Source organism: Botryllus schlosseri, chromosome 2, assembly GCF_051294905.1.
Source record: "Botryllus schlosseri isolate E-star chromosome 2, Bs_hap1, whole genome shotgun sequence".
In the NCBI taxonomy this organism is placed as follows: domain Eukaryota; kingdom Metazoa; phylum Chordata; class Ascidiacea; order Stolidobranchia; family Styelidae; genus Botryllus; species Botryllus schlosseri.
Window position 1 is genome coordinate 29,156,366 of NC_137237.1, and position 12,308 is coordinate 29,168,673.

The window sequence follows — 12,308 nt, forward strand, 5'->3', positions numbered from 1 at the left end:
CTGTCATAGTCGGAAAGTTCTCGATCCTTTCTTTTATTCGTTCATGTACGATTCCCATTCTTAGCCAAGTAACTCTGCTGTCAGGTATCGTAGGGTATGGACACGGTCTGAACTTTTTTCGATCCAATTCTTTTTTCTGCGGGTCTTTGGGCACATACTCATACTTTTCATAATTGACTTCCAACATGTCACAATTAAGGTCAAATAAATTCCTAATGTCTTAAAATTCCTTACACAAAAAACCCAAACATCATTAAACATTCATCAAGTCCTAATCAGCAAGCCAACATATTTACATAAATTAGGGTTTTAACTCTAGTCGTTGTAGTAGACATTGTACATGGTTTTTGAAATCACGAAATATTCTATGTGACTAATTAATGTAGTGGAAAATTTGAGACAATACATATATAATTTTAGTTAATCATCTTTCAAACATTCTTTTATCCATTGTTCCGAAAAGTTTTCCTTCATGGGATGCATACGAACAATATGTTGGTACCAAAGAAATTTGGCTTCCTTATAGTCTCCCAGTGTAATAATTGCAATCCGATTATGTTCCTTAATAGCAGCATGATATCCCAGAGCCTTGCCTTGCGGAGATAAAGCACTCCCGTAGACTTTGTCAACATACAGCGTCAGCATTTTGACAATGTCATTGGGTCTTGTCATAGCCCATCTTTGCCATCTGTCGGAAATTTCCACATCTTCTTCATAGTATTTACAGAACATGTCAAAATAATATTTCAAGTCGCACAATGCAGATTCATGTCCCATTTGCAATAATTCCTGTTTACTTATGGTTTTTCGAGACATTCCTCTTAATCGTGCAGTATAACGATTTTGGAAAAAGCGTCTTCTAAAATTGGAATAGCAACAGTTTCAAATTCTCGAGCATTTAGTAGTAATGTTGTAGAATCTTGCAAGTCCATTTGTGGTAATCTTTCATCCAGAAATCCTTCTGGTAGATATTCATGAGCCGGGTGTAGTTTTAGGACAAGTTCAAACCATGTATATTTAGCCAGATCAAAATCTTTTGTAACAAAAACGCGAGCAATATCTCTGGGCGTTATAAAGCTTATCAAAAAGCTTTTCGGTCACATTTGCAAAACAATGATGAAGGTATTTCTTTATTATTGTTTGAATTTTTATTTTGGGGTATTTTTCCATATTTCAAAATTTTGATGATGGTATTCCTGTTCGAATTCATCATAGTATTCATTAATTTGTTGCTTGGCTAGCGTAATTTCCCAATTCTCTAATACACTAGTCATCTTAATACAGAATAAAGCACATTAAAATCATATGTTCAATTTTTCGAATAATTGATTCATATGCACAAAGATAACTAGTAACATCATGCATTATTCGTATGCATCAAGAGCATTCATGCCACAAAATAATAGTCCTGCCTGCTCCATCAAGCTCTATACACCTTTATCTTTCCCAGTATTGTTTCACCACAAATGTTGCATCTTTCAGAATTTGTTGCACATCTTTCACAACTACATAAATGTCCACAAGGTATGAAAGTAATTTCACTTTTGTTTCTCTTGCAATTTTTGCAAAGCACAGCATCTTGTATTTCTTTCAAACTTTGCGCGATCTCACCCACCGACATTGCTTCGACAACAGCTGCTTCGTTCGTTTCTTTTTCGGTGTTCACTTCATGGTTATTTTCTGATATACTAGTGACTTGTTGTTGTGTTGTTTTTATTGGACTGGTGGAAATTGTATCCACTGTCTCCAGTAAATTTTGGATTATGTCACCAGTAGAGAAATGATCATTAATCTGTCTATTTATAGTTCCTTCTATTTGATCTCTCGTGAATCCCATGTCTTCCAATTGCATCCTGTTTATGTATTGTCCAGATAACCTTGGTCGACTATGGTTCCGACGTATCTCCTCTCGTGATACATCGAGACATATTGCATCCCTTAGCGACGGTCGATTGAGATTTGGATGTTCATCTCTTAGTCGTAATACGAAGTCAATACCTTTCATTTGCAAAACATATTCACAACCAGGAAACCACTTTGCATGCTCTGTCCACGGCTCATCATTGTAGTCCCAGTTTTGTAATCCTCCATTGCAATAAAAGCATTTCGTTCTGTCCGAATCCCCGAGATAGTACAGACCGGCGTTAGCCAACTGTTCCGCTGTTGCGAGGATCCTTTGCCTAGGCCATTTATCATTAAATGAAGATATTCTTTGTTGTAACGATATCATATGCAAATTCATCGGGTAAAGACAAGGGAATCTTTCCACCAACTGGAGTTGTTCTTCTGGCGATGGATCTGGCGGTTCTCCCATATTAGCGGTTAACCTTTCAATTTTTATTCTGAGTTCGTTATTCGCCTGATTTCTCCCGGAGTCTGTCAAAGGTATGTTTCCCGCATACTCGTTATTTGCCATTTTGCATTTTGTAAAATGTCTTTGATGTTGCTCCAAGACATTATCAGTAGGCGCCCAATTTCTCAATACTCCTGAACACGAAAAACATTGTGTTCTATCAAGATTCCCTAGGTAGAAAAATCCCTGTTTTGCCAACTCCCCTACCAAGTATGGAGTAGGATAAGAAGGCCATTTATCGAAAGTTTGCCTCCTTTCGAGTTCACTTCTCAGATTTGCAGTTCGTAGTAGAGTCTCATGTTCTTGATCACGGATGTTTGCAAATACGGTTTGCGGCAATGGACCCTCTTCCTTTTTGATAGTTGTTCTTTGCACATTCCTACTAGTTTGTTGGCTTCTCGTAGGGAGGTTAAGGTGGCACCTGATTTGGTCAAAAAGGAGCCTCCTAGAGCAATTTGAAATAGGTAAGTTGAAACCATTTTGTCCTGAAACCATGTCACAAGTAGACTTATGCCACTTATCCTCAAAAACATCATCTCCAATGTCCCATTTTTCCACAGATATGCCACAGCAGCAACATCTCACTCTGTCTTGAAATCCGGTCCAATAGAAACCAGCAGCGGCTAGATGACTCGGCATCACTGGAATTTCTTTTGGAAAATGTTTGAACGTTGCAAGTCTGTAATATTCAACCCAGTGTTTTCCAGGTGGAATATAACTGCAGCTATGTCCAGGAGGATCACGATCTCTTTTCATCAGAATACCCATAGTTTCAAATTGTTCTTTTCTCGGTGTAATTGCCCTTGACAGAACAGGCATTCAACAATACGGACCAAAAGGTTTAAATTCAATCATATTCTTCCAATATTCTAATATTATTTGATAAGAAATATGTTCTTAAATTAAAACAAAGATCATTAAAATTTCATGCAACAAAAACCTATTCTTACCAATATTTTTAATAGATCAAATTTCAATTTTATACAATCTTAAATTTATCCCATTGATAACGGATTTTATAAATTTCACAATTAACATTGATTCAATTAATTCCATAGATTAGGCGTTTATTTATCGTTTGATCGTTAATACATGATAACAATTAATGGAGATTTCAACCAAGAATATAGGAGTTCTCCAGATATTGATTCATAGACTGGGCTTTCTTATCTACTTTCTTCGAATGTATATATATATATGCATCCATAACAGAGGTATCAGAATCCAATAACATATAACCTTTTACTCCTAGATTGGTTTGGCTATGCCAAATCCATTTGCAATTTGCGTCTGTAACATAAGCAAGACTATTTGCACATATCAACAACCTTGTATAGCCCATTACTACTCCTCGCATCACTTCATATATTACCCGCCTCATACATAGCGGAGGTATTCTTCGGACCACTCCCATCAAGGTTTCCGTTATTATAATCCATGAATTTTCATCGGGTCGTATTGTCTGTTTATTCCATACTATGAGTCGTCGTCGTCGTGATGAATTTTTCACAATGGCAGAGTCTTGAGAGTCGTCAGAGTCCGTATTATTAGACGTTTCATCCTCCGACGTCCCACCATGGGATTTTCCGCCGCTACTTGGTAGTTGTCTTTTGTACCAATTATGCTCTTGTTCGAAAAAGGTTTTTACTGCTTCCATCAGCGATTTTAGACTGTCATTGTTTTTTGGTACTTCAACTTTATCTAATTGATTCATCAATTCACAAAAAATCGCAGTATTATGATCTTGTACTTCAGATAGATACATTTCATCCCTGTGAATTTAACAATAATATGCAATAACAATAAAAGGATTTCAATTCAAGACTTCAATGCGTTAAATTCCGGTATTAGATACATCATATGACATATATGCAATACATTCCCTCACTATGATACAACAATAATATAATGCGATTATTATTATTTCGACTCATATATGTACCTTAATAGAAACATTTCATAGATTTTCTAAGCATGTAGATTATAATACATGCCTCTATTGTTTCCCTGAAGATTCAAAACTCTCATGTCGGATGATATTACTCATAGTGACAAACATTGTTTTTAATGTTCCAATGTCCGAAAGTTAGGATCAAGGGCAATTATCTCCAAAAATCGTTGAAACCTTTCCTCCAAGGCCACTCTTCTTTTTCAAAGCCACTCCTGTAAATATTGAGGAATAAGTGATCTTGATACACCATTTAATCTTCTGATGGCAGCCTTGAAAAAATTCCAAGACACCTCGATCAGTTGCGTATTTACCCCATTTTCACTGACCCATCTGCGATGATGGTTAACTATGGAATGTCTATAATTCATCCCCAGGCTTTCCAGCTTGCGATAACTGGCAAACGAATCAGTCCATATGGTGGATCCCTCTTTTACGTGCTTCATAATTATTCCTGATAATACCAAGGTTTTTCGCCCTTCTTCAGGTACCAATTCTGCAAACATTTCTCGCGTTTCCATATCAATTCCGGCCAAAACCCAGCGTTGACGTATTGTCCTTCCACGGTTAAATTTCCTTTTGGCCACAAACGTCTCATCAATTTGGCATATATGTGATCTTCCTTGTGATATTCCCCCTATTCTGGTACCTCTTCTCTCCATTTCACCAGAGCATATTTTCCGAAGTTTCTTCGTCCAGTTTACCATTGTTCTTTTGCTGACATGCGCTTCAAAAGCTATCTGTCGTTGGGATACATCTATGGTCCAAAGATAAATCATCATTACAAGTTTGGTAAGTCTTATTTTGCTTCCTTGAAACAGCGATCTTTTCCTTATAGACATAGTAGTCTTGCACTTTGGGACAGGACACCTCCATCTATATCCATCCATAGTTCTTTTATATTTTTCTTCAATCATTTGTTGTCCACATTTCAGACATGTAGCTTTTAGAGCAAGGAGTTGACGTGATCGAAGAAATTTTATACATTTTCGGTCACTTGATAATATTCCACATCGAGCGAGATTGAACAAATTTCCTCTTTTTTTGGTTTTCTTAATCTTCATTTCTTTTTCTAACTCAATTACTTCTTGTAATATTCTCTTAACATAAGTAATCTCTGTATATACAAATGTTGACATATCAAGTTTCAAGCAGGTACTTTCAAGGCCATAAACCTACAGTCAGCTTCTTTTATAGTTATTTCATGCGTCTTTGCCCATGCGTAGATTTGAACTTCCGGAAAGATTATCCACATTATGAGATCTCTTTCAGAATCTCCTTTTTTTAGAAATTCCCTCATTTCCGGATTTACTCTTTTCAGAATTGTTACCCAGTTTATGCAGATTTCTGCAAAAGCCATTTGTATAGGTTTTTCATGGTAAATGCTTCCTGTATAAATTTCTTCCCACTCATCTTCAACCAGATGTTTCCCAGGCCAATGATTGTTACATGTAGTAAGACCATACTTTTGTTTCCAATATTGTAGTCGTGGATTTAACTCGTCGTACATTATATCACATAAGTGATCCGTTAATGTATATGTTGTCAACAGAAACTTCAGCGACTTTAATCCTTTATCTATTAGTGTTTCTTTTTGGGGTATCCATGTCGAATGTTGTATTTCCGGATCGTCACAACGCAATCCCAAACACATTTTAATACTTTTCTAGTAAATCCTTTATACAAAATATATAAGGTCATTTACATATTGCCATATTACAATACTACACCGAATTTCAATCTATATACTGCAACATTTTTACATTAGTTTAATAGTAACTAGCCAAACACCAACGGCCAATGTACATTTTGAATGTATAGTCACATGATTAGAAAGACTTTTCATTTCATCATAATATAATCTTGATTGTTTACGGACATAGGGTCTTTTGGTAGACGTTCCATTATTATATCCATTCCATTTTAAAACCTCCAATTCAGGCAATTTTCTCCATAAAGAATTACTAAGAAATTGAACGTGATTATAACTAAGATCAATAGTATGTAGATATTTGAATGAGATATTGGAGGACAGAGAAAAATATTGCAAGTTATTATAGTACAACGTTAATCTCTCTAAATTACATAAAGATTCAAGTATTGTCATATCAAATTCAACCAGTCTATTTTCATCCAAATGTAAAGTTTCCAGTTTCCTCAGTCCTTTGAACGCCCCATCTTCTATAACGTTTATTGCGTTTCTTGATAAATCCAGTATTCTTAAACGACGCAAATGAATGAATGTTCCGTTCTTTAGTCTCTTTATGACATTATTATCCAAATATAGTCTTCTTAGGTTTTCCATGCTTGCAAATATTGGTCCTTCTATTTCTGCCAGCAAATTACTACTTAAGTACAAACTTTCTAGTTGGTGTAAGCCTGAAAAGCTTTCCTTTTCAATTCGTGTGATGTAGTTTCGCATCAAGTTTATCTCCCTGAGCTTTTCATTTTTGCAGAAGGCGCCTCCTGGTATTGTTTGGATTTTATTCCAACCACAATGCAACACCTCTACGTCTTTATATTTTTCCAATTGTTCTTTGGTTATTTCCCGTAGACAGCTGTCGTTGATGAATATCTTCACTGTGTTCGGACAAGATTTTGCCAGGTATATCTTATCAGGATCCGGAATTCTTGTATAACTCGAATGGTCACACCAAAGTACCAAATTGCTTCCTTGCATGCATTCCGGGTATAACATGGTTCGTCTTTCATTGGTTGTACATTTCTTTTGTTCTATTGTTTCCCGATAAATAGCATTACCCATACCTAGCCATAATACTAGTAGTTCCACTCGGTTCATTTTCCTCATGAATTAGATAACCCACTTTGTTACTCTATACCTTCGGAAAAAGTGTCCTTTGTAAGTCAAAAATCTTTACATTCGTTGTCATTACTCATGATTGTTCCGGTATTATAGAGTCAATGTTCACACTTTCCCCTTCGTAGGGGTAAGGATATATTTCTATACGCCTTATCCTTCTTGTTCGCCAATGTATTGAACTTGAATAGCCTTTTATTCCCAAATTATTTTGACAATTCCATTGTTCCATATGTGGCGGATCTTTACAATATTCTCTCTCCTGGTACACATCCTTTGTTATATTAGTGTTTGTAAGTTTCATCACAAGTCCTCTAATCAATTCATACAACATGACTCTTCTTCCAAAAGAGATGTATTCTTTCGCTCTTATTTCAAATATCTCTTCCACCACACAATTGAACATATCAAAAATTTCTGGGGTTATTTCCTCATCTAGGGCTGCCTCTTCTAGGCCATTGTCTGTTTGTTTAACCCAATCAACTCGGTCCGTAAGTAATTCCCATACTCTTTCTTTTAACTGGAATCTATCATCCTCGCTGTCATATTCTTTCAGATCTAATAGATCCAATTCATCATATACGTCATATAAAAGCAACCAATTCGGTAGGTCGTTTCGACCTTCAATATAATCAAACTCTAACATTCTGTTTTTCTTTCTACATCAAAATATTTACTTTTTTAGACAATATTAGATGCATGCAATTTATCATTTTCATAGCATGGCAATTTCCAAGATGCATACAGTATCTTCAACTCTCATTTATAGCTTCTAACGTATACTTCATACTCATTAAAACATCTATCAATTCGTACTTATTGGGCAATAAATCTCTCCCCCCCACAAGGGATTTTATTATTTTTTAATTTTGTCTACTTTTTTTCGTCTATATCAATTTTTATAAGGATTTTATTGGCTATATATGGCTTTTCTCTTTTGGTTTGGGCGGCTATTTTCATCATTTTTTTATAATTTATAAACATATTTCGATATTTTATTATTTTGAAGATTTTTTTAGTGGGGAAAGTTATACAACATATCAGTTGAAACCTTATTAAAAGGTAATATTACTCATCATCCCTGCCTTCCCTTCCATAAGAAATGTTTTGACACGAGTTTCTCTGAATGGCGAAACTAATTAATTCAAGGTTCATTTATACAAGTATTACACAACTTCGTCTCATAGAGACCAACAGAGGAAGGGTGCCATGAGACAGGAATGTGAGCAATTTGCAAAATATTTCTTTACATAGCTATTACATAATCAAGTATTGGGTAAAAGACTAGAGGCTAGGCAAATTTTTACGCATCTTATGTACAGTACAATAACGAATTTACATAATCAGAAAAAATGTAATAGCAGCATTAGTCAAAATAGCATCAAATAGGTGTGAGGCTCATACAAAGAGGTCTTGGCAGAGCGAAAATTGTGGGCAAAACGGAAAATTTAGGCTTACGTCAGCCTTTATAAAACATAATTCGATTATCATAACATTTAAAATGAACACGAGGTGATATGTGATAGATTGGGTGGTCTAGGGCCGTTACAGACTTAATTTCAACACGAAAATTGCAGCCGAAAATACGTACATAACATTCAATCTTACAGGAAACAAACACCGTACAGTTCTTCATAATTTACAATAACAAGTTCTTCTCGAATTTAAAAAAATTTTGCAATAAAGATAGGTCGGTCTTGCATTCAAGTACTCAAGTTCTCATAGTCCCCGGGTTGTTATTCTAGGGGAGGTGATAGTGGGAATTATCCCAGCGATTGATCAATGTATCGGAATCTTTTAATAAAAATATAAACTGTATTATCATCTGAGTATATATATAGATAGTAAAATACAGGTATATAGTCTCCACTTTTGCTAATCTCTAGCTTCGCTATACCCGGCTTCTATACTTTTTCCGTTTAGTTTGACTTTTGGTAATGATGCCGAATTTGTAAATTTGTCGTAAACCATTACCAGTCACTCCTAGTAATTTAGTTATCGCAGCTTGTCTTAAAGGCTATCCCTAAAAGTCTGATTCTACCTATTATACAACCTTCATATTATATCTACACCATATTTTTAAAGACAATCCTTAGTTCAAATTATTAGTCGTCAAGTTTTGGCTCTTTTTAGAGTCAGCTCATATTAACACCAGAAACAGCATGGGTTCCGTCTACACTGGGTCTCCGTAAAGCTACCATTCGGGTCGGAGCCTCTAGTCTCTTCGGGAGCCTACTGTCTTGACTAGTTGAAGGCTCAATGTCTAACACTAATGTAGTTTCCAAATTGGAATTTTTTACTATTCGTTTGTCCTTTCCCTCTTTTTTCAGGGAATTTTCAAGAGCTGATTCCGACAATTGGTCAATCGGTAGGACAAAAACGCCACCCACATAACCGAATGTGCTTGTGGACCCGTATGTAAACCTCCATTGTTCAGGATTACCACCAAATAGGAACTCAAATTCTGCGTCCATCCGACATCTCGTAAAACAAAATGTCTGCACGTTTTTTGCCCCTCGATATTGTTGCAACAGGAGAGCTATGGCGGTTATTATCGCTTCTGGATATAATACATAAAGCACTATATTTCCTTTTTTTTTTCGGTGTTTTGATCTAGTCCTTTGCGCATACTACAAGATTCTAATAAATAGACATGGCTCACTTTTATAAGTTCAAGAACTTGCAAAGTGTTAATGAAATACGGTTTCACATTCTTCGTAAGCCAACAGCTTTTGCATTCACTGTCCCCAACCGGGTGAAAAGGCTTCCTTAATTTTGTCCAGTCCTCTTTGGTGTACATACATTGTTGCCAATATTGTACCCTTGGATTGTCCCGTTCACAAGTACCAAACAAGAGGCTCATCAATCGGTCCCGAACCGGCGCAGTTTTAATGGTTTCCATTACCAACTGTTGCCTATGCGTCAGAGTCAACTGCATTGCCCATTCGTGGACAAACTTGTGGTCCGTGTTAGGATTACACAATAACCCGTAACACATTGCCTTCTTTAAGTAGTGCAATGTTTATAATTCTAGAATACAAAATGCTTCCTCTTTATTCATGCAACACTTAGTATATTGGTTCATTTTGTACATCAATGCGAAACGGATAATAATCCATTAGCTCAACTTCATTCATAACTCCACTGATTATGTTAGTTAAACAATATGCGAGAATTTATTTAACCATCAGCATGATATGATGTTGTAGGTTGAAGTTGAGTGATAGGTGGTTGTTGGCGAAACATGATACTGCCAAAAGATGCATACGTCTCATCCGACGCAACATTGCTATTATGCGGCAAGTCTCGGCTTGTTGAAGATGGCGTCAGTAAGGACGTCAACAAGGGACTACTTGTCGATGTTGGGGAGCTGGCTTCTATTTCTTCACTTCTATTCTGTTTGTTTGGGGCAGATTTCCTTAGCAAATATGGTTTTATTTTTGCTACCTTTCGATTTTTTAAGTGTTTTCTACGATAGTCATTTCGCCATGGCCATTCTTTACCCTTTTCATTACTGGCTCCCATTCCTTCGAAGAAGACCTCCGCATAATGTCTAGTTCCATTCTTAATGTCCTCGAAAAAATCATTCCATCGTTGTAATCTTTCTGTCTTTTTCACCCCTCGAAGTTCCTCATACCATAGTTCAATATTTTCAATAGATAATTCCCATAATTGTTCTTTAGTTATTGAGGCAGACATTCTTTAATTTATGACACCTTGTTATTTTTACACCTTAAAATAACAGTATTTCTTTCAGCCAAGGGTATTATCCAATATTGTTACCATCATTCGTGACTTAAAATTTTAAATTGATTTGGTATAACCTCGTTAAATTACTAGGTTTCAGATTGATTAGATGATTATATAAGCACGACACAAGCTGCGTCGGATCAAACGTTAACATAAGAAAGGATTTTGCAAACATAAACAGCGTCCTACGGGCACCATAATCTATAATTTATTAATTAGAAACATTATGCCCGTAACAAAAAAAAATTTTAATCAGATATTCGAAAATGTGATGTTATTTCAGGTAAGACTTGCATAATGTAATACAATAGCGAATCACAATTCCACGACTTTTGTTGAATGCCCGTCCGCAAGTACCCGTCAAATAGGACAGAACTAGAACCTACTCATCGAATATCCAGATCATTGATGCTACAGCCCGCGGTGTCACCTAAACTAGGAAATGGCCCACGAGCATCTTTGAGTCTGAGACCTCTATGACTAATCTCCTATCTTATGCAAGCCACCGGTTTTTCCTATACTTCATAAAGCTGTCGAATATACTTACGCTGTTACTTTGATACTCAACTCTATCAACAACCAGATACACGCAGCATAACTTGTTTCATATTAACCTTGCAAAACAATAAAAGAACATGGCATCTTGGGTAACAATGCAAAATCGTCAATATACACACACCACAAATTATGGTCCCTATGGATTTGTACATTTTGGTCACCAAGCTCTTAAATACTATGCATCATCCCAGGGACGCCAAAATCTATCGTAGCGCACGAGAGTTTCCTCGTCTAGAGGTAGTAATTGTTCATGATCTGAAGATACATCAGATTCGCTACTATTAACTCCAGAGTCAGTATCGGGTAGAGTATTCAAACTCTCATCCGAGTCTGTCAAATCACCAGACTCGGAACTCGGATAAGGTCTTAATTCATGGTGTGGGAAAAGATAGGATTCTATAACATCATTTCCAGAGTCTGTATCCGACGAGATACTCAAACTTTCATCCGAATCTGTTAGATCTAATTCCGAATCAGTATTGTCTCCCCAAATCGAAGGGTTCTTTTCGAAATAGCTTTTCAAGGTTGCCTCGTCCATTTCTTGTTTACTCTCCTCATTTTCATCCTTTTCGGTATTACTATCTTCTGCTTCAGGCGAGGGTTGGCATGATTTGAGAATTTCATCTATATTTTTTATAACAACAATCCACCTTCCGGTCCAAATCTGTTCATCTAGAACAGAGGGCTCCATGGCATCAGCACTTGTCATGACCACAATTGTACCATCAAAGAGATGTATTGTAGTTACTGGGCCCTATATATACCAGGCCTGTGGAAATGCAATAATTCCATGTGTCATTAATTTTCCAACTATCCAACAGGAAGGTTCTATTTATTTTGACGAGTGTTGATGAGCTGTGGCACAGTGATGTCCAATGACG

General features: G+C 36.3%; 3 protein-coding genes and 1 long non-coding RNA gene across 4 annotated transcripts in view; 1 reads left to right on the top strand and 3 right to left on the bottom strand.

The window, feature by feature from the left end:
• LOC145457805 (uncharacterized) overlaps positions 1–12,308 on the top strand; it is a 569,341-nt gene that overhangs the window by 100,604 nt on the left and 456,429 nt on the right. The gene's annotated exons all lie outside the window — the stretch shown is intronic.
• Positions 1–12,308, bottom strand: part of LOC145457667 (C-type mannose receptor 2-like) — a 312,234-nt gene that overhangs the window by 87,179 nt on the left and 212,747 nt on the right. The gene's annotated exons all lie outside the window — the stretch shown is intronic.
• Positions 1,421–2,992, bottom strand: LOC145459826 (baculoviral IAP repeat-containing protein 7-like). The gene has a single exon (XM_080338356.1). It carries the CDS (start codon positions 2,990–2,992, stop codon positions 1,421–1,423), a length of 1,572 nt encoding a protein of 523 aa, XP_080194482.1.
• LOC145434383 (uncharacterized) lies at positions 4,022–7,147 on the bottom strand. Its single transcript, XM_080311742.1, has one exon. The coding sequence runs from the start codon at positions 7,108–7,110 to the stop codon at positions 6,061–6,063; it is 1,050 nt and encodes a 349-aa protein (XP_080167868.1). The 5' UTR covers positions 7,111–7,147; the 3' UTR covers positions 4,022–6,060.

Bases quoted from the DNA above. Each gene is read 5' to 3' on its own strand.
- LOC145459826 (XM_080338356.1), bottom strand. From the start codon at position 2,992: ATGCCGAGTCATCTAGCCGCTGCTGGTTTCTATTGGACCGGATTTCAA.
- LOC145434383 (XM_080311742.1), bottom strand. From the start codon at position 7,110: ATGAGGAAAATGAACCGAGTGGAACTACTAGTATTATGGCTAGGTATG.